General features: G+C 40.7%; 1 protein-coding gene across 3 annotated transcripts in view; it reads left to right on the top strand.

Moving 5' to 3' along the window:
* Positions 1–3,170: 3,170 nt before the first annotated feature.
* LOC146660432 (glutamate receptor 3-like) overlaps positions 3,171–23,492 on the top strand; it is a 78,990-nt gene continuing 58,668 nt past the window's right edge. For 2 of the 3 annotated variants that reach the window (XM_085420293.1, XM_085420291.1), the window contains exons 1-3: positions 3,171–3,468; positions 3,939–4,097; positions 20,199–20,438. In XM_085420293.1, coding sequence (XP_085276419.1) covers positions 3,381–3,468; positions 3,939–4,097; positions 20,199–20,438 — 487 coding nt within the window. In that variant the 5' untranslated portion in view covers positions 3,171–3,380. The remainder of the gene's footprint in view (positions 3,469–3,938; positions 4,098–20,198; positions 20,439–23,492) is intronic. The other variant, XM_085420292.1, reaches the window with a different exon arrangement.

Below are 23,492 nucleotides of genomic sequence, written 5' to 3'. Positions count from 1 at the left end.
TATGAGAGCTAAAAAAAGAAACATTAAAAGTCAAAAGAACAACAGCACACCCACTACTTACTAACACACAAATGGCATATGGGTATGTAACAGCACAGGTCATATTAATGTCCACAATAAATCTCTTGAATTCCTCCACCAGCTCAAATGATCAGTGAACAGACACATTTGTTTTGGGAACTTTCATCAAAATGAGGCGAGCAGGACTCAATAAATATTGCAATTCGTGTGTGATGATAGCCAGTTAACAGAGGAATAGAGCGGACCATTGATGACGTTTGATGGGAGCAAACGGAATAGCTGAGTCATAATAAAGAGCATCAAGCTTCTTGAAGGGCGCCCTTGCAAGCTGACCTATATATAACATCATCATTGACTAACATGGAGAGGAGGGGAACTTCACATGGCTGCTTATTCCTGCAGAGAAATGTGCACGTGTTAGACCTTGTTTGAGAGTCTCAAGCACTTTCTGCTGCAACAGCTACTGTTTGTGGTTTAGTCGGTAGTCACATCAGAAAGATACCTCGTATAGTGACTCACATTAGCACCTTTTTAATACATGAAATGGAAACAGCGTTCTGTCTCTGTCAGATTTTTATTAGAGTGCATATATCGGCTCATTTTAGAAATCCCATTAAGTCACTGAGGTTTAAATGGAACCAATTTAATGCTTCTTTATTATCTTGTCATGCTTTACTTTAGTGTGCCGTGTTTTCTGTAAAGAGCTGAGGGGAGGGCTCAAGAAAATATTAATAAATCATTAACATCCCTGACGAGGGCACCGAACCCAGCACACCAGTAATCTCTGCAGGATCCCTTACCCCGTTCATTCAACAGCATGAAGAATTAAGATTTGCACAACAAGCTGCCCTTTGTGCCCATCAGCTGGTGATAGACCAACACTTTGGACGGGTACGTGTTTTGCAAGAATTTCACTCAATCTGAGTTCATGCTTAAGTGGACTGAAACTAATTGCATAATTTCAGTGAATGCATTTCTGCAAATGACAAACTAACACTGGCGCGTATCTGAAAAAAAAGGTCACGCTATACTGACAGTATATCTGTTTGTGAAACTGAACTTAATTATAGTGCAGTTGTTCTCGCTGCATCCTGTTAAAGATCGTAGTTGTATGCCAAGCATTAAATCACATCCAGATCAATAAGCACAGACACTGTTGCTTTTTTCTTTCTGTTTTTTTGCAGTGCTGGTTGTGCAGCAGTCTAACTAGGGAGCTTTAATGCTTTCTCCAGCCTTGGTGCACACATACACACACAGTATGTACACACATAGAACACATTCTGCTGCTCAGCTAATCCTAAGCCATTTAACTTTAATGTCTTTAAATAGATAAATGATTAAATGGAGTGAAGTTCAGGCAGAAGAGTTCAATAACTATTCCAATAGATTAAAATCACATCCATGCTGGGTGCTGTAGTGTGCAGGGCAGAAAGAAATTACACAGCACAGCATTGTAATATAAAACAAATGAAAGAAATCTGTAAAAGGCAGCTATTTAGTTGTTTACTGTGTGTTTTTAATATTTGGTAAAACCATAAATGCTGCAAACACTGATTTAGATGGTTGTGAACGGAGCTGTGATGTTCTAAATGAGAAACAGTAAAACAACAAAAAGAAGTAACATTGCGTTAGCAGAGTTAACTCCGAAGCAAGCACAACTGCTTTAGGAGAACTCTGTCTTCATTACTGGAGCATGTTTGAAATTAGCAGTGGGTTTGTTGACATCATTAAGTTTTAAGGGCAGTGATAACCCGGCTATGGCTGCAGGTTTCCCCCGCTGGTGCCGTGATACTGTTCTCCATTGTCAATAATTCCCATTTCTGTCATGGCTTATGCCGAGGCGGATGGTGAAGTAATTGGATGGACCATGTTGAACCAACATACTGGGGCTCAAAACTCAAAGATCTGTCTAAACTGATGCTTTCTTTTCCCTCCCCCCTACTGTCTGTCTGAGATACAGGCAGTTTTAAAAGACAAAACTGGTGTGAATTAGATAAAATAAATATAGTATAATAGTTAAAGTTGCAGCATCTTATCATATTTTGTGTTGTGTGAGTCAGAGTCCTCCTAGCTAGTGCAGTATACTTTCTTCGAACTGACCAGCGTAAGACGGGCTGCCTGAATGCTTAATAATGAACATTAAACATGGAGCACAGACATTTCACCAGAAGAGATGGCCTTGTTGTATATCTCAGTAACGTGCACTCAATTGCAAAATGTAAATATGCTGATGCTAGTAGGACCTATTCCTGTGTGTCGGTGATGGATTAGACACACAGATGATTTTGGAGGGGAGAAAATATGAGCTACTTTATGCTTCTGTCACTGCCTTTTTCATTTAGATTTTATCTTAAGTGACCCTAATTTCAATCACCTCCCACAAATGATGCTGTTGCTTCTGCCTTGTTCCCCTTTGCATCAGCTGTTCACTTTCGCAGAAAAAAATGAGTGGGAATCCAAATCACTAACACAAGTAAGTCAATTAGGGTTCTAATATATAGCATTAGTTAGGTACCTTGGCAGCCGGTGATTAAACAGTGATAAATCAGAGCATTAGTGCCCACAGTTACTGTTCCTGCTCTCAAACACCTGCAGGGGACAGCCTCGGATTATGCTGCTATTGTGCTGGACTAATGCTGCATGCATACTCCCACACATGTGAACACAATAGGAAGGGATACCATAGATGGATAGATAGCGTGCTTATACATGGCCTGTATGCAGACACACACAGCACATGCACACATGCACAAGTCAGCAATATACTGGTGATCCATACAGACCGCATGTCAGTGTGTGCACACCTACACACACGCACACACACACCAAAGCCAGTAGACACTGCACCGCCTCACACACCAACTCTGCAGTGACACGCGGAGGAAGACGGGAGGCCGCTCTTATTATAATTCAACGTCAGACCAAGTTTGATAAACGTCTACCCCCCACCCCAACCCCCCGACACCCCGGCTCCCCTCCCTCCCCATCTGTCTTTCCCTCCCCTCTTTCACTCTCCCTGGCCCATTTTAGTGGTCTTTATCCACAGTAGGGACCCGTAGATCCGCTTTCTCTCCCCCCCCTCTCTCTCTCCTCCACCACCACCACCACCACCTCCATCTTTGAGATAAAACACTGGCTTTAGATTTCCAGCAGCAGCAGCAGCAGAGGGCTGGCGCTGCAGTTGCGCTGGCACAAATTCAACGTGGGTGCACACAGTGAGTGAGAGAGTGAGAGAGAAAGAGAGAGAGACCTGCCGCATCTTGTGGATTTCTTTGCGAACAAGCCCGTGTACATGGTTCTCCCTGTTTCTTTCTCTCTGTCACACACAGACCAGGAGCTGATTCCAGTTTTCGGAGAAAATGTGGCATCGCACAATAGCGGCAGTCCTTTTTTTACTCAATTCTTTGGGGCACTCGCTGGCAGGCTTTCCAAACCAAATCAACATCGGTAAGTTCAATGGGATGCACTGACTACATATTCATTTTAAAAACATTTACCACAGTCTAAAATAGGACACCACTCTTTAAGTCTCAATTAGTCACTGCTTGAGGTTTTATTTTTGTTGTTGTTGTTTGTTTGTTTTTTGCTTAATTCGTTGCCAACTTCACTTCTTACCAACCCAAACTGGGATTTTGCGCGTCTTTGTGGGCGGTTTGTTAAAAAAATGAATTTATATAATTTTGTCAAAATGAGAATTATGGCGCATTATTTAGTGTGACAATGTATTACACATTTTTTTCTTGTTTTTTTTTTCTTCCATTGAAATTAACTTACGTACGAGCCTCTGATATAATGCGATCACGCAGTCAGCCTGCCGTCCTTTTTAGTGGGATTCGAGATAGAGCAAACCCAGGGTTATGCATGCTGGGGATGGACTAATTAAAGCGCTGTCTTATGTGACATTTTGTTTCCCGTAGGCGGACTGTTCATGCGCTCCACAGTGCAGGAACACAGCGCCTTCAGGTTTGCTGTCCAGCTGTATAACACCAACCAGAATGTGACAGAGAAACCCTTCCACCTCAATTACAATGTTGACAACCTGGAGTCCTCCAACAGTTTCTCCGTCACACATGCCTGTGAGTAGTTCTGCACTGTACCACTGCCTTTCTCTGCACAAGAACAATAAGAAACATTCCTGTTTTAGTACTATTTTTTTTCTCAGGTTGGAATAAAAAGTGCTGCAAGTTCAAGGCTAAAAAAACCAAAACACGCAAACAGTCAAACACATGCGGAGTACATCAAATCATTTTTGCTCTAATAGTCTCGTTGATAGGCCATTCCAAAAAAAGGACACAGATGTTTATGAGCTGGAAATGGCGTATGAATAAACACAGACACCTGCCAAATGTCTGGCTTAATACTCAAACTCCTCAGTCATAGCATCCAAAATTCACCAGCTGGATTATGGAGCTTGATGGCCTGTAATTAGCCAAACGGATTTTTTTTAATTTAGTCATTCCAGAGAAGCTGATGAGCAGAACTTGGATGAATGTGCTCAAAAGTGCACAGGAAACCCCCCCCAAAAAAACACTGCCACCGTGTTTGTTGGAGTATAGGATGAAAATTAAAATGTTGTGACTGTAAAACAAAAAGTTGTGGAATCAGACAAATAGAATTGAAAACACAAAAAAGATGAGATGTATTTACAAAGGTGAATAAGGAGACATCACTTTACAGGAGTTTAACAATGTTGACACATTCTCTGTTTATCCATGTGCAGGTATACCCCTTTGCAAACTCACCCATCCCACCCCATTAATGTTCAGGGGAGTTTGAATGTCACTTGTCCTTTTATAGCAGCTTTAAATATCACATTAGTGTGTACTAGCTTTATAGTGCTGCAGACTCTTCTATCTTCTCTAAATAGCCCACAGTATCAGCTATAACATTTGCTAATCCATGTAGTCATCTCTGCAAACATGATGCACTCAATAGTAAGCTGCAAAGTGTAAGAATGTCTCATATTTGGTCTACCAGTCCCTCAACTGCCATGTAGGGCACCGAGTTCTGTCTGGAGCATTAATTTGTTATCTTTTGTCTCACCAACTTTGCTTCACACATCACGGTTGAGGATCAGCTGCAGCTCTCCAAACTCTGTCAGCTGCCTTAGAGATGTCTGAGGAACCTAATAAAGTGAGAGTAGAGCTTAAAAAAAGAAAAGAAAAAGAAAGGGCACGAACACAACTACGTCCCAGGCTCTCAATCATATTAAATGCTGTTGAGGTCATGTGGTTGGTGGTGAGCGTTAGCAGCTCTCACCGACGACCAGATTGGAGCAGCCTTGAGGAGAAGCTGCAGGCGGATGCAGGTTTACACACATTCACACGCTCACACCTTGACACTGCCCGGTTTGACTACAACCTTGCACTGTCAACTGCTGAGCAATTACACTGAAGCAGCTGTGGGGTCAGTGCTCAGCTCAAGGGCACTTCAGCAGTCGCTGTGGAGGAAGAGATGAATATTACACCCTCGGCTTGTCCGGATCAGGGCTAAAGCACAAACTGCAAAGAGTTTGTCCACAGCCGCAACTGACTTTGACTAAATCTGAACCCATTGTTTTTGAAAGAAGCTTAAGGCTTTTCTTAAAGGATAAGAAGAAGAAGAAAGCTGATAATCAGGAGGATTAATTTCAGCCAGATAAGCTGATGCAAGCTTAGCTCAGTACTCTCTTGTTGAAAAAAGACCAGTTAGCAGCTCATTATGCAGACCAGCCAGGCCAGTTTGTGACTAAGGAATTTGCTTGAAAATGCACCAAACTACACAATTCTTATTATAGTAGTCTGGATTGCATAATGCCCCGCTTGCCTGGCAGGTGTCGATGTGGCAAATGAATGTGATGATTATGATTTGACACATTTCTATTTTGGCAAGAATTACACATTAGTCATAGCTGTGCTTTCCTACAGAAAGCCTTGTCAATTTTGATAATATTAGCAAGTGCTGATATGACTGAGATTTTAAATCTGCTCATTTCTTGTGATCCTTGAGACCGTCTACATAGTTCCCTCTTTAAATAAAACAATTGAAAGATAAAAAGGAACAGAGCAATTACTTTTTGCTTTCATCACTTGTTGTGTTTGCTTTGATTCTGAGTGGTTAAAAAAAAGCAGGACAACACTAGAGACCTCCATCTAGGTCAGTCTGTAACAACCATCGCAAATTCCTAATGGCAAATGTCTCTGTTATTGGCAGTGTGGATCAATAGGTGGAAATCCGTAGTCCAGCAATAGTGTGTGTGCCTGTTTGCTATCCAGTATGGAAAAATCAATTCTCACCAAGCGCTCTTTTTCCTTGTTTTTACCCTCCTCGCTAATATATGACTGATTTTCCAACTGTCCCGAATCGCACATTTGCTGCTTACATTGCAGATATGAAAGTTAACAAACAACAAAACTTGTAAACATCCAATGATCGATTGCAGCAAACAATTTCCAGCCATTGCAACTTGACTGAATTGATTCCAACAAAGAGAACCTCACTGTGCTGTTGTGTTTATTATCTCACCCAATTTGTGGCTGGAGTGAAGCTGCAGGATGTATTGATGTGACACCTTGCCGCAGGCCAGGACTGATTGTGTGCATAAATGCAGAAATGGGAAGGTTATATCCATTAAGACTGAGGTCAGGGCAGGGATAACAGACAGTGGAGACAGACCTGATAGCTTGGCTGGGTAATAAGAGGAGAGTTAAGCTAAATGAGTGTGGGGATTATACTTTCTGCATGTGGTGACAGGCAAGCATTTATTTAACGTTTAATCAATTGAAGTGTTTAGCCTTTCCCTAACTCGCAGTAATTAACACGAGTGTTAAATGCGTGTGAATGAAGAGACATTTCTGAGTGATCCGTAAAAAGCGCATTTTGTGCTTCTGCACCAACAGCATACATTTTTAAGACTGCATTGTTAAAAAAAACTTTGATTAAGCTGTCAATATTTCACTGTATTTCTTATTAGGAGTGTTTATTGTGGCTAGTTATCCTTCCTCTGCTATGACTCAACCAGTGTGATGCTGCTCAGACAGAGGCTAATGTAAGAGCACTTCAGTGTGTAGGCAATGTACAGTTCCACTAATGCGCCACAGACCAGTTCATGCAGCCAGATCTCCTCCTCCTCCTGCTCTTCTTTTTCTTCTGCATTGTTGATGCTGCAGTGAATACTTTGACTCACCAAATCCAAATTGGGATATTTTACTTTTGTAAACTGGTATTAACAATAAGCGTGATATTTAAAGAGCTAAATATTGATGTTGGGTTAATAATGCACACATAATATTGTATATGTCTCTGTAATTGCTCTCATTTCTCATTGACATGTTAAATCGAATTAATTTGCTAAATGTGAGTAATGACATTATAATCATTTCTTTTCAAATTTCATACAGATGTCGTGATAATATTGTTATCTTGAATTGTGTCTTAGATGTTTTTCCTTCCTACTGTGGCCAAGTGCTTGCTCACGGGGTGTCATCTGATTGTTGGGGCTTTCTCAGTATTATTGTAGGGTCATTACCTTACAATAGAAACTGCCTTGAGGCGACTGCTGTTGTAATGCGACACCATACAAATAAAACTGATTAGGACTGAGAATTAGAATTCTTTTAGCCACATTAATCATGTAGGGAAATACCATTAGTATTGTTTCAATGTCTCAAGTGCATGTTTATTCATAAAATGCCTTAAAATGTTCACTTGTTTCTTTTTAGTTAACATGTTTGATTTTAAAATGTTTTTAAATAACATTTCAAGCACCAATGTTGCTATTTTTTACCCTGTCTACTTATGTAGATTATGCACTCTAACTTGATTGTTAAGGCAGGATCTATTTTTGAAACAAGTCAGACTTTGATCTACTTTCCAATTTAGAAGGCTATACCAGGAAGAGAACGTCAAATCACAGCAAACCTTATTCATTTATAGTAATGACTGTTTTAGTTTAATTGAATTCAGCTTTTATATATTGTTTTATAGTAACTAGTAATCCATCCCTTATTTATTCCACTACTTGTTCCAACACACTCTGCACTCTCGCACTATAAATGTGCTGCACATCTTGTCAGTTTGGTCTGCTGTCTACTTTGTTCACTGATAGCAAAGAAACAGCCAGGCCAGTGTGTGTTCAAATACTTTGACAATAAAGCTGATTTTGATTCCTTATTTACATGACACCAAATCACAAGTCACTGCTTTATATAGTAATCCAACGATAGCCTGTGAGCAAGCACTTAGTGACAGCAGGAAAGAAGGACTCCCTCTAACAGGAAACAAACCTCAGCAGAACCAGGCTCAGGGAAGGGCTGTGACTGGTCAGTGGTAAGGGGAAAAATAAGAGAAAGAGGAGATCACAGTGAGACTGGACATGGGCATTTGGCATAGTTTTATTAGTCTATGTAACTGGGAGGAAAATATTTATATTGTTCTTTCTCTTTACTCAAAAACATCTTTAGAGTTTGAGCTCCATCAGGCTGTTTTTGTACCTGTGAAAGTACTTAATGGCTACATGCAGTTTGGTAAGATAAACATATTCAGATGATACTGTAGTGGGCGTCAGTAGCTCAGGAGGTAGAGCAGGCCATCTACTAATCAGAAGACTGGTGGTTTAATCCATGGCTACTCCAGTCTGCATGCCAAGTATCCTCAGGCAAATAATAAATATTATAAAGTTTGTATCTGTCTTGTTTGAAACTTGTATGAAAAGCATACAAGAGTGAAAACAGATATAAGATCCCTTGAAAAATTATATAATGAAACTTGTATGTTTTGGATACTTACTAAAACAATATATGAAAGTAATGAGAAAGTGGCCACTTTCATGTGTAAATCATATAAGTTTTTACTATTTCTTTTCCATATGGGAAGATACTAGCCCCAAGTTGCTCTCCAATGCATCCGTTGGAGTGTGAAAGTTAGATAGAATGCACTTAAGCATATAAAAAGTGCTTGGGTGAATGAGGGATGTTGTATAAAGTGTGTAGAAAAGAATCAGTCCACCTTAAATTCCCATTTACTATATAGTGCAGTTCATTTGAAATTTATATCCAAGTGTTTACTTGGAACGTTTTGCGACATTAAAAGCTGTTATTTAAAACATAGTAAAATGTATTAAATTGGCTTCATCTGTACCTGTAGAGACCTTGTATTTTCTTATACAGGATGAGGAGGGAGAGCAGGGGAGGAACAACAGCACACAACTTCTAGTGTTTATTTCGAATAGAAAGGATCACCTGGTGTGAAAGTCACCTTGTTCTAAGTTGGGTATGTGTTCTGAATGTTTATAATAGTAGGAGCTCTGCAATACAAGGGATAATTCACAGATGTGGGATCTATGCTTGTTTGACTTCTTTCCTGAAGTTTAAAGTTTGATGAAAAGATCAGTACTATTTTCATGTTTGTAGAGTAAAGCTTTGAGCTTGAGCTTAGCACGAACATTGTATATATATCTTGCTTTATTAATTCATAAAAAAAGTAAAAACAACACATTATGTGTTTTTTTTTTCTTGGCTAGACATGGAAACTTTCTGTAGATTTGTTATGTCCATGGAGCTGCAAGGCTACAAATGAAAACATATTTCAGTTTGGATCACTATAGGCAAAAGAAGATTGATATTTCTAAACACAGTTATTTATACTGGAACTGGGCAGGCATTGGTGACGACAGCTATGAGATTTAGTAAGTCAGAGAAAACAGAAATGGAGGAGCTGGGGTGGAGGTGGGTTGCAAAGCAGCTTGCAGACGTGGAACAATTGTGGGCAGATGGAAGCACCCGAATCGCCCTGCACTGGGTGTGCAGGGCAGTGCAGCATGCAGTGTGGTAATACATCATATGAAGGGGAATGAGCCTGACTCTTCAGCTTGTCTGATCTGATGCCATATTTGATTAATTAATTATTGAGCAGCATACATGCTACCCGTGCTAAACCGAGCACAGCTAGCTGTGCCCCCCCGCTTCCAATCTTTGTGTAGCTGAAGTTATCAGAGCATTATATGTTTTAAACATTTGGCACAAATCTTTTCTTTTCTTTTTTTAAGTTACTATAGCAAAACAAACGTGCTGCAATGTGAGCAAGCAATACAAAACAATCTTCATCATAACTCTGAGAACTCATTTAAACAGACAAGTCATGGATGATGCACGAGCATCAGAGACAGGGTTGTCAAATCATTTGGCCCGAGGGTGAGCGTGCTTCATGATAGTTACTATGTTAAGCCATACTCTGCATAGATATAATTAATGTTTATAGAAACAGGTTTGTTTGTTTTTTTTAAATATAGCAGTGAGGTCACTGATCCTCTGAGGACAAAGCATTCCACTCTTGGCTTCAAAGCTTCATTGTGAAATTCTGAATTCAATTATTAAAACTTCACCATGAAAAACACACTCACCACATTTGCTTACATATTTGGCCAGTCAGATGTTTGTGTCTGAAAGCTTTAAATGGAATCTCTCGGTTTGGGAGCCCTTGAACAAAAAAGAGACACTTAGCCAAAAGCATGTCCTTTTATCACGATGCACTGATAAAAATATCTGAGTTACTGCTACTGCAGCCAGAGTCCTGTCAGTTTGGATGACCTGTGCCAAGTTGACAAGTACTCATCGTCAGATTTGTCATGGCATTTTCATGCCATTTATAATGTCTTTAGGAAGATTTTATCTAACTAAAGAGGCATTTCAGGTGCATACAATATGGTTTTCTAAGCACTTTCACTCACATGAATAGTTTAAATCTTAGTTTAATAAGAGCTTTCAGGGTCCTTTGCTGTGGGGCAAGACATGAGTCATGGTCCATCATGCAGCACAAATGCATTAGGTTTCTATTGAACGAGGGAGTGCTAATGCTAAATAACTACAATAGAGGCATTTAAATATCAGTAGACTGAATGCATACCTGCCAATCATTTGAAAAGAGCAATAAGTATTCAGCCGAATGAGCTCGGCACGATCGTAAGAAATAATCTTATTTGTTGTTTTGCTCAAACTTAGTCAGTCGACCGTGGCCGGTCATAATGCTGCGAAATGGCAGAACAGTGCCGGATAGCTCTGGGGGCAAGCCACTGGAGATGTGCAGTTAGTCTTTCATCCTGTGCATCAGAATGTGCTTACATGTCAGCGCTGTAACACAGCGACGGTGATCACTACTGACAAGCTACAGTGACGCTGCAGCAGTTTGTTGCAGCCTTACACAACGTCCTTCAGCATGGCTACCTCTGAAATCTCTGCCGTTATTCGTTAAATGTTACCTGAAATTATTCAAGGACAACAAGCTGTGCGCATCACAGAATAATGCACAAGAAAACCAAAGATGCCAGCGGGGCAGTGAATAATTTAGAGAAGCTGCTTTCATGAATTTGTTTAGTTGTATGAGCGTTCAGTCTTGAAGGTAAAGAGGGGAAAAAAATCATATCTTCAGTGTTTCTGTGTTTTTTAAACAAGAAAGAATTTGCGGCCCATTTGTTTTCTATTTATATTTGATAGATGAGCCTATTCTCAGTGCTTTCTATTGTGAAACATTTTTCACCTGATATTTCACAATACATTAGTTAGAGCTTGTAAATTGTGCATTTATAACTTCTTCACTCTACTTTTTTAAAACTGAGTATATTGCATTACTCTGTCTATTATAACTATGGTCTTTGGTGTTTTTGCATCATTTGCAAAGGATGTGGAGGTGAAATACATTCAAGTATGTTCACATAATACTCCAGTAGTCACAATCCGTGTGTGTTTATTGCTGCTGCAAATTTCTTTCTGTCATGGTTTAGCATGTGGGCAATCTCCAGTTTTATTTCTCAGATTAGAGCTAATCCAACGAGTGTTGCCTGGCTCTTTGTGTATAATGAATACCTGCAGGGGGCTAACCCACTGGAAGAAAATGTGTGCCTTTATAAAGCTGTAATCTGTAGAAAAGAGGGAATTCCAGCCAACATTCAACAACACTGCCGGAGGAGAAACACCTACTCAGCCTTCAGTCTCTATCATGCCCTGTGCTTTCTCTGTGGTTGGTCAGCTGAGACAAATTGTGCAACAATGCAGACTGTAATGTGGATAAAAATATGATAAGCTTAAATGTCATAACATGGGAATCATTTAAAATGTGCACGCTGTGAATTCAGCCCGACTTTCTTCATTATCAAACATTTACAATGATGTTTGGGGGTTTTTTAGGTCAAAGTAAACTAGCAGGTCTACACAGTTTAAACAGTAAGAGTGCAGATTAGATCCTGCAAAGAGAGTTGTTATTAGAAAATATAACAAGCACAATGTTTGAATTATTTTTTAATACACTTACTGCAAAAAAGTTGTTTTTAAGCGCGTGGAGAGCATAAATTGCTGCTAATAACTGACATGCTAATGGCCTTGTGAGACCGTTGAGCTAAACGCTAACACCAGCATGCTACATACCCACAGTGACAATGTGGAAATGGAGTAGGTGAAATGTTTTCCACATTCAGTGATCATCTAGTAACCAGTGAGCGCTTGCTTTAGGTTTTTGGCAGCTGCTGTGAAATCGACTGCTAAAGCCCCAATCGCAGAGGCCTACAGATCAGTCAGTGACCCCTGGCAACCACTAATCGAGAGAGAAAATAGAGTATTCGTCAGACAGCTAGAGAGTGGTTGCTGGCAGCTGTTAAGCTAAAATTGATAACAACGACATATACCAGTAGTTTGCATAGATAAGAGGTAAAGATAAACCTTTATTAGTCCCACACGTGGGAAATTTGTTGTGTCACAGCAGAAAGTGGACAGTGCAAAGTTACAGGAGCAAAAATTAAGAAAACAATGGAATAGGATAAGATAAAAAAGAATAACATACTATATACAATAGAATAAAATACTAAATTACACTTAGTGTTATTGCACATGTGCGGATGTGTGTGTTTGGTCAGCTACGAAGTCTTTGTTGTGGAGTCTGACTGCAGTAGGAAGGAAAGACCTGCGGAATCTCTCCATCCCACATCGTGGGTGCCGCAGCCACTGAAGGAGCTGCTCAGTGCTGTCAGAGTCTCCTGCATGAGGTGGGAGATATTGTCCAACAGGGATGACAGCTTAGCCACTATTCTCCTGTCACTCACCACCTCTACTGGGTCCACAGCATCGAAGATATCAAAGACCTGGACCTGTCTGCAAACATTTGCAAACTACTCGCCAAATGGTAGCGCAACTGTGAAAAGTGCAATGCAGCCTAAAAATGGGGACGCTGTCGCTTGCAATAGTACAAGGTGCTGATTTAGTTTAAAGGTGAATGCTCACTGTTTCCATTTTGTGTCTCAGGCTCAGTTTGTGTTGCAGTTTCACCGCAGCTCGGCGTGTGAATGGGAAGTATTTGTACACAAGTTGGTGTCTACCGTGCAAACCCTGGGTTAACAATCCAAGATGACGACAGTGAATCTTTAAAACTTTTGATCTATACTGTAACTGTTGTGTATTTTAGACTTGTTAAATAAGCCATTCACACAGCACTGACAGGCTCTGTCCATGGACATGCTGCAGCGGTGTTTTTAACCACAAAAAAACAAGTATTTAATGTTTCGCTAGTGATGCATGAATGGCTCAAACTCGCTAAGAAGCAAAACATCGTGTTTTTCCTTGCTTATCTGACTTTATTACTGAAACACACTCAACTCGAGAGTGATGTCACTCTGACGTCCGAGATATCTGGAGCATGGCCTGTGTGCCCAAGGCCTTATCTTTTCATTTTTTAAATTGTAACATTTGCTAATTAGCACTGAGCTAAAGTATAACTGTCGCCAATAGATATTTGACCATAAGATGTTGGGGAAATTAATAATGACCAATGGTGATGAAACTTAGTGATCAAGTGATAACTTAGTTTCATCATGAGATGAGGTAGTTTGTAGCAAATTAATCATTATAGATTATTTATTTTTGATACAATAAATAACTCCATGAAATTGAAGATGCCATTATCGGCTTTAATAATGAAGTCATGAAGTTTGATTTGCTACTTTATTTTTTTAGTTCCTTCTATTTATTTACTTTCCATTTCATTCTTCATTTATTTCTTTGCTTGTTTATCTTCTTTAATTTTCCATTTGATTTGTGAATATATTCTTTACTTAATGCATTTTTTCTGTACTTATGTTCATCATATCTTTTATAGACACAAAGGAGAAAACACAGTGAAATTAAATAATAAGCGATAAGTCTCAGTTGTAGTGAGATGTTGAGTGAGCCATGACAGTTTGTGAAATGCAGTCACCTCTCCTTTTCCTGCTTAGAGGAAAAGCCAGAGGACAAGCAAAGCCAATAGGACAGTCTGACTATAACTATAAATGTTTTTCATGACCATCTGTGAGCTACAGGATCAAAGTGCCGGGTGACTAACTTTCAGAAAGACATCATAGGCTTAGACACAATTATACTGAATTGTCATTAATAGAAATTCTCTTTAATTTTGCTGCCCTACTGTGTTGACAGAAAAGTGTTCTGACACAAACCTGCTGTTATTCAGGTGGAAATGCGATCCTAAAAGTGTAACTGCAAGTCTGTCTGCAACCCTCGCCTTTCATTTTCATACATAAAAGTCAAAACTGGATTGCAGGATTGGGCTTTCTGCTGTGCCCTTCACTATAACCTACATGCTCTAACTTGCTCAAAAATGCTTGAAGGATCAAGCTGTCCAAATAAAAAAAGAAAACAAAATCTTTTGATTTGCAGCATCCTGAAAGGTCAAATAACCATAATGGCTTTATAAAGGATAGCGCCACAAATCTAATCAAACATTCCTATTTTGTGCTTTAAAAGCAGACAGCTGTGGTTATGCAGTACGTGCTTACTGTTCTATAAAGGACTTCCAGTTTCTTGTAGCATTTGTGCCTTATGACCTTAAACATCTGTTGTCAGACTTGGCCTTTTATTTGACATGCTTCCACTTATGCTTCCAAACCTAGGCTGCTTTATTCCTTCCACTAGTACTGAGGAAAAATGAATTGCAGACTTTTCACATCTTGCCGTTGAAGCGTCTAAAAATAGAGTTCTTTTTTTGAGCCTGTGCACAACAGCACATGAATTGTTAGACATGTTAGACTGGGGTATTAATTGGGAAAAAAAATATAGACTGCATTTCACACGGTTGTTGTAATTATAGGATTTTTGACATCATGTGCTGCAAAAAAATACTGTTGATGAATGTTTTCAACTCGCAGCTCAGATACAAGCATACTGAAATAAAGCATCTACAGAATATTATAATTACTCTGTATAGATAGTGATTCTACCTCTTCAGCCTCTACTGATAAGTGCATGCATAGTGGGCTTAAACCACTTTATGACCACATTAACGGCTTTTACCGGTAGTTTTGCATCATATACGTCATCAGATATAAATATTCAAGATAAATCTGTTTGCGTCCTGTCCAGCTAAAACATCCACAGATGCTGCCAGGATGCACATTACCTAGAATAACAGAAAGACATGCTAGCTATTTACTCTTCAGCTTAGCGTCCAGCTTGTTTCCATTAGGAAACAATGCATTCACTGATGCATACTGCTAACAAAACAAAGGGAACACTCACAATATAAAACCAAGCTTGTTAAACTTCAGGGATATCAATCTATCCAGTTAGGAAACATAAACCCTTGTGGGTCCATTTTACCCGCTTTGGTGCAAATGAAAGTGACAACAAGTGCACTGGAGAGGCAACAACAAGAGAACCTCCCCGCAGAAGGGAATGGTTTAGTAGGAGGTGGTCACAAACCACTGCACTCCCCTTAACTTGCCTGAGTGATTTTTCCAGTTTTGCTTTTTTTCAGTGTCCTATAAGAGGGTACCTGCAGTCGATTCAGATTACACAGGTTGTCCAACTCCTCCAGAAATGCACATCCAAACCTCTGTTACAGAAAGATCTGCTGCATCTCTCAGCGCAGTCTCAAAAACACAAAGAACATACCAGAAGATGGGGCATTGCATGAACAGAACTGGAAGGGCATCAACCCGGCAACATGACGGGTATCTGTTTCCTTGTCCCAGGGAAAACAGGAGGATCACTGGCAGAGCACTACAGCATTACCTCCAGTTGGCTACTGATGTCCATATTTTGATTAGATTTCCCTAGAAAGCCAGACATCCTTTAGTGGGAACTTTGCTCGCAGCTCATCTGGCATTTTTTCTGAGAACACAAGAACTGGCAGGAACACCACTGGCACCTCATTTTCTTTATAGGTGAAGATTTCTACTTTTCTAACATGTAGGAGGTTCAGAGGGTCTGGAGATGCTGTGGTGAACGTCATGCTGCCCTCAACATTATCCAACATGACTGGTTGGGTGGTGGTCTTTGGGCACACTCAGACCTCCAAGTGCTAGTCGAAAATATCCTAACTGCTGTTAGATACTGTGATGAAATCCTCCGACCGTTTGTCAGACCTTATGCTGGTGCAGTGGACTCTGGGTTGCTCCTGATGGAGGACAATTTCCGGCTTCATGTGAACAGTGTGTAGACAGCTCTTGAACAATGAAGATCATTGACTGTCTGTAATGTTCCTTAGAACAGAATCCAATTGAGATCCTCTGTAATGTTATGTATCAGTATAAAAGACACTGACAAATAGCACCATACGCTGCCCAGAAGCGAACTCAACTCATAATCCAAATTTGAGAAGGGATCCCCTAAGACACCATCAACTGTCTCATCAGGCGTGTGCCCAGATGTTATCTGGAACGCACACAGACTCAGAGGTCAGCCTGTGATTTTTTTTTTTTTACTTTGACTTTTGGTGTGATTTTCAATCCAGCTCTCAAAGTAATGATGTTCATGGTTTCAAGCCCTTGATGATCTTCTGGCATTTCCTGTTACACCACCTGAGTTGGTGAATATGTTCAGTGTTTCTAGTTTCTCTTTGACCCTGTCCTTTACAAGCTGGCACAGCTGCATGTTGTATTTTGTTCACTGGCTTCTTCATTTAGTGAACATGTGACCCTGTGTCAGCGCAGAACAGGTATCCCCATGTGGCATAAACCAATGTGACTTCCCTCACGTCCCTGTGTAAAACAATCTGAAGCCCTCCTGCTTTCCTCTGCTCTTGCAGACGCAGCTCTTTGGCAGTGGAAAAATAACTTCCTGCCAGGCAGAAGTAAACACATTAAGAGGTTATTTAATATTGTCACAAAAAATAAAACTGTTGTCCTGACTTTGTTCACATGCAGCACCCAATCCTCTCAAACCTCACAGCTCTGAACAGTGAAGCTCAACTCCTCATCGCAGCACGAGTTATCCACTGTTTATTTCTTCATTCTTACTGTGTTATGCGCATAAAGTTCAATTTCCTTAATGCGTCTGCTGTTCGCTTCTCAGGCGAGGACAGCAGCTCACCTCTATTTCCATTCTGAGATAGAGCTATAAGAATCCAGTTTAAAGGCTCAGATCTGCTGTGCACATACAGGTTCATCCCACCAACAGCAATTTTGATGATGGACTCAGACTAAAAAAAAAGAAAAAGAGAAGACATGTGACGGTGTTGGTGTTACTGGAGCTGCTGTGTGTACCTCTTAAGCTTGAAAAGGTGAAGAGAATTAGAGGGTGAGGGGTAAAAGAGAGAGAGGCAGCAGTGAGAGACAGATGTGGGTGTTTGTTAGGTGATGAATAAGATGAGAGTCGACAAAGGGTGAAGAGAGCTGAATTTCTCCAGCTGGATATTAATCATGGATGGAAGGCCTGTGTTAGTATTCTGAACAGAAACGCACAGAGCAGTAAAATAGCTTCACTTCACCACTGTAATAAAGTCAATGATGCGTAACTTCATTTCTGACCGTGATCAGGGGAATTTACTGTAGTTGGCTGGTGTTTACAGCTTCATGAGCCCAAATATATGATTTCATTAGTCCTTTGGGAGAACAGACTGTCCGTTTAACCTTGACAATCAAAAGATAATGCAGTCATTTTGCCAATAGGATCGGATGATTTTCGATGAGCTGAGGGGTGTTTATTTATGGCAGTGTGCTATTTTGCATGAATAACACGAGCTGGATGTTGCTGTGAATCTGTAATTTGAGGTGAAGCATGCTGATTTTAAAAGGAATCGATCTTTTCTGACATTTTTTCTGGCTTTTTTTTGCTTAAATGTTTGAGTGCAGCAGCCCCTTGATTATATAACAGGTGCACTGTGGCCATCCAAGACGCACACAGGCTGATCTGATGATAAAATGAGAGAGGGAGAGATGACTGAACCGAATCATCAACTATGTGTGGGTGACGGAATGGCTGTCTTAATGGAAAAGTCAAACGAACAGAAGCAAATGGTGAAAACATCCAGCAAATAACACATGAAATCGCAGATCTGTGAAATTATTTTACTCTGACTGCAATCATAAAAACTTAAAACTTAAAAACTCTTTTTTTTATTTGACCAATCATTTCTAGACTTTAACTCCTAGTTTAGACTATATGTAGTTTTTCAACATTCCCTCAAAATCCACTCACACATAAAAGTAACAATGGTAGAAAAGTACACGTGTAAAATTGTTTTATGAAGCTTTTGACTTTATATGCATTTATATTTGCTTCTGCATGTGCTGCATTTCTTGGTGCATTAAGCAGAGCATACAGTCTAAGGTCATGCATGCGCATTCTCGTGTGCCCGACAACGTAAACAGGACTTTCTCATGAGTAAAACACTACTGAAGGATAAAAACGCCCGCTTTCCATCAGTGATTCGTGAGTCACGATGATTTAATGCATGAATTAATGCAATGTGCATCCTGAATCCTGACGAGTGGAATAGGCCACCAGCTGTTTCTTTGCAATAAATTATGCTTAATTTCAGAAGAAGCACAAATTATTTTTTATTTATACAATTTGCTAATGAGATTTGCTATTATTTATATTTTGTTATGATTTCTTGAGCCTGTGCCGTGCATGTGTGTAATCAAAGTAATCAAAGTTTCTATCAATAAATCAAATGCTTCTTGTTGGTTGAAAACATGCACTAAACACTTCCTCATCTAAACCAATCAGATTGTGTGTGCCCACGTATAACCATCTTACGTGACCTCTGTTGCAGAGGTTGTTGCTATATATGGTTGTTGGCCTTGTCCACAGGCATATTTTAGATGGGAGCTGGACCTCAAGATATGCATGTGTATTTAAGCATTTGACAGTGAAATCTGACTAGTGGAAGTCTGCTGTGGGGCAGAGCAAGCTGCCCAGTAAGAACAGATAGGGTGCTCACTGGGAGGGAGGCCTTAAAGAGACAGACAGAGGCTGAATGCAGGGGTTGACAGGGAAATATGCACAGTCGGTTTCCTTTAGATGTCTTGTTTTTGATGCAAATTACTGAACAATATGTATGTGACTTGATTTTCTATTTAAAGAATAACCTCTTTGTTCCTTCATTTTGTACAGAAACTCAAAATGAAATAAGAGAAATTTACACTTTATTGATAATACTCTATTCTGTAACTGTAATGCTAAAATCCAAACATTTCTAGCCTCATTTAATACTTATTAGTGTTTCTGTGCGGCTTCACTGAGCAGCGTTGTGACCTGTGCGGAGCAGAGGGTCAGAAATATCAGAGCAGGTCTGCTGCACTGACCAACATTTCCTTCAGTCATTACTAATATTAGGATGGCTGTCATGCCTCTGATTTAATCCTCCTTGGTGGCACTGAACCAGTTTATTATACACAAATAAAATGAAATACTTAACACCTTGTAAGTGTGTTTAGTGTTTGTGGCCGCGGCTCATTTCCATAGGCCCACAGATGGCAACAGATAGGCCTTGTTGTAAATCTTTTATACAGCGGCAGCACAGCCCAGCGCTCGAACATTTGGATGCTCATGTGTCAGGATATTTGTCCATTAAGAGCTGTGGCCAGTGCACTGACTTCCCCATTATTTCTAGTTGATTACCCAAGCAGTTGCATTTACAGCAAGGATAAGTGAAGGGCACCGGGCAGCAGAGCATTGCCATAGGGAGCAGGCATCCCGCGTGAGGCCCATTTATTCAGATAGCCGCTGCTTCACTTGCAAGATTAACAGCATAAAGAATTCCCTCTCATCTCAACCTTACATTGAATTTTTTTTTTTTATTTCTGCACAGGGACTCAGCAGCTTTAACTTTCAGTATGTCACAGCGATTATTGACATCTCTTCTGAAATTAGGAGGAACTTGGCATAAATCTTTGTTTGAGTCCATGACCTGAACCTGTTCTTTGTCCTTTGCACTAGTCTGCTCCCAGTTCTCCCGAGGAGTTTACGCCATCTTCGGCTTCTACGACAGGAAGTCCATGAACACGCTGACCTCCTTCTGCGGGGCACTGCACACCTCCTTCATTACTCCCAGCTTTCCCATCGACGCCGACGTGCAGTTTGTCATCCAGATGAGGCCCAGTTTGCGAGGAGCTGTTCTCAGCCTGCTGGACCATTACAAGTGGGAGAAGTTCGTCTACCTTTACGACACTGACAGAGGTGAGAGCGGTTATGGTCGGGAAAGCATGCTTGTGTACACCTTTGCAAATGCCACAAGCTTCAGCAACGTTTAGGAGTAGAACGTCTCACTGCAGGAGAAAGTGGATTAAGTTGTCGCCATCCCTGCTCAGGCAAACACGTTATTATACAGGCTATAAGATTTGTCTTTAATATGTAAATCCCTTATCCCCAATCCTCATTCTAAGTGGTTTGATACATTTTAATCTTTGTCAGTAATGATCTCAAATTGCTTCAGTGTGCGGCTGAATCCTGCTCACAGAGGCGCTCAATAGTTTCTTGCTTCCGAGAAATGAGTCATTCACAGGTGCTGCTGATTCTGCTGCAGTACTATGACTGCAGCCGCCCGAGTCTCTAATCCTAGGCACTCGCTGATTATCATTTAGCTCTAATTGGATTATTTAAAGACGGAGCACAACACCCTCCAACTTCTGCATGTGTTTTATGCCCTCTCGCTCCCCTCATGTGGGCCAACTATTTGCAGACTTGGGTCCCCCGAGAGGTAGCATGCAGTCACAATCTGTCTGTACAAACTGGACCATAAACTGATCGCAGACTTGCTGTCACAGTAAAGCTACAGAGCACAGTGTCAAGTCAAACGTATTTTCAAATCGTCCGTTGCAAATAAATTAGAAGATGCAAGAGATGCCGTTTTCCGGCTTCAGTGTCTGCTCTTAAATGTGCCAAACTGTTCAAGAGCTGTGCATCCAAGTATTTTTAAACTGACACAGAGAATTTCTAGGACAGGAGTGCACTCCTTTTTCGCTTCCCCCTGCCTCACGTTTATATATTTCCAGCTCAGGTGTCTGATCCACCGCTCGGTGATGAATCTGATCGCAGAAGCTGATGGTTGTCCAATCATCAGCTTCTGCGACGATTGTGGATGAGAAAAAAGTGATTAATGAGTTTGTAACCTCTCCATGGCAAAATCAACCTTCTCAGAACTGTATCCCAATTTGGCCTTTAGAGCTCCGCTTGACTTTGTTGGCCTCTTTCACCTGCTGTGCTGAGGCTGATGGGCCACCATCTGTAATACTTTGCTCATTTCCACAGCACCACACAGTGTAAACACTACAGTTTAGGATGGATTTCCACAAGCTGCACAGCTTGTTTTTGTTGAGAGACTAGTTAGCCATCCTATTTTGGCTCGAGGTCCCATCCTGCTCTTCCCATCAAGGCTGTGGAGCAATATAGCCACCACTCATCCAAATGTCACTTTAATCTTCATTATAAAAAGAGGGCCTCTATTTAGGGCCCTAAGAGGGATTGGCAGGGGGCACTCAAGAGATGCTTGTGTGAATAGCTTTGGATGGTTTGTGGGGCAATATGACAGTAATATGCTGCAGAGGCATTTCACAGTGATATATGTTATGTCTGTTAACAAGACACAGCCTTTTATTAGAGCAAAAGCAAAGGCATCTTAGGGGCAGCTATAAATGGGGAATGTCTTTTAAATTAGATTTTCCCCACAGCTCAGATCAAGCACTTTATTTAATCACTTTAAGCATAATTATGAAGAAATACAAGACATTTTTTCACACAGTTTCTCCCCACCTGGAATTTTTGTACTTATTGGACAACCACCATAAATAACGGTGAATATAAGAGTTGTATGGACAAATGTAAGACAGTTGGATGTATGTTGGCAACTATTTGTTTTCTAAGAGATCATGTTTTTCTGCCTTTTTGGTTCTTTAAAAAGCGACTGTAGTACTCACCAGCCTCAAATTAATTACATTTATGCTTCTGGACCCACATGCAGAAATAATATAGCAACATGATGTATATGAAGTTAGTAGGTTTCACCTTAAAACAGATCAAGCATATCTTGCACACATAGAATTTTATGTCCTTGTGAAACTTTTTCATGACTGTTGCAGTGGTTGTAGAGTGGCTTGGATAAAACTAGTAGCAGACCCTAGGGTAAAGTCCTTGAACTGGCAGGATTTACAGTGGGGCAAAAAAGTATTTAGTCAGCCACCGATTGTGCAAGTTCCCCCACTTAAAATGATGACAGAGGTCAGTAATTTGCACCAGAGGTACACTTCAACTGTGAGAGACAGAATGTGAAAAAAAAATCCATGAATTCACATGGTAGGATTTGTAAAGAATTTATTCGTAAATCAGGGTGGAAAATAAGTATTTGGTCACCTCAAACAAGGAAAATCTCTGGCTCTCACAGACCTGTAACGTCTTCTGTAAGAAGCTTTTCTGTCCCCCACTCGTTACCTGTATGAATGGCACCTGTTTGAACTCATCATCTGTATAAAAGACACCTGTCCACAGCCTCAAACAGTCAGACTCCAAACTCCGCCATGGCCAAGACCAAAGAGCTTTCGAAGGACACCAGGAAAAGTATTGTAGACCTGCACCAGACTGGGAAGAGTGAATCTACAATAGGCAAGCAGCTTGGTGTGAAAAAATCAACTGTGGGAGCAATCATCAGAAAATGGAAGACATACAAGACCACTGATAATCTCCCTCGATCTGGGGCTCCACGCAAGATCTCATCCCGTGGGGTCAAAATGATCATGAGAACGGTGAGCAAAGATCCCAGAACCACACGGGGGGACCTGGTGAATGACCTGCAGAGAGCTGGGACCAAAGTAACAAAGGTCACCATCAGTAACACACTACAACGGCAGGGAATCAAATCCCGCAGTGCCAGACGTGTTCCGCTGCTGAAGCCAGTGCATGTCCAGGCCCGTCTGAAGTTTGCCAGAGAGCACATGGATGATACAGCAGAGGATTGGGAGAATGTCATGTGGTCAGATGAAACCAAAGTAGAACTTTTTGGTATAAACTCAACTCGTCGTGTTCGGAGGAAGAAGAATACTGAGTTGCATCCCAAGAACACCATACCTACTGTGAAGCATGGGGGTGGAAACATCATGCTATGGGGCTGTTTTTCTGCCAAGGGGACAGGACGACTGATCCGTGTTAAGGACAGAATGAATGGGGCCATGTATCGTGAGATTTTGAGCCAAAACCTCCTTCCATCAGCGAGAACTTTGAAGATGAAACGAGGCTGGGTCT

This window comes from Rhamphochromis longiceps, linkage group LG10, assembly GCF_057381845.1.
Source record: "Rhamphochromis longiceps isolate RC_006_pf linkage group LG10, R_longiceps_female_GT1.1, whole genome shotgun sequence".
NCBI classification, from domain to species: Eukaryota; Metazoa; Chordata; class Actinopteri; order Cichliformes; family Cichlidae; genus Rhamphochromis; species Rhamphochromis longiceps.
This window is presented reverse-complemented; position numbering and strand designations above follow the sequence as displayed.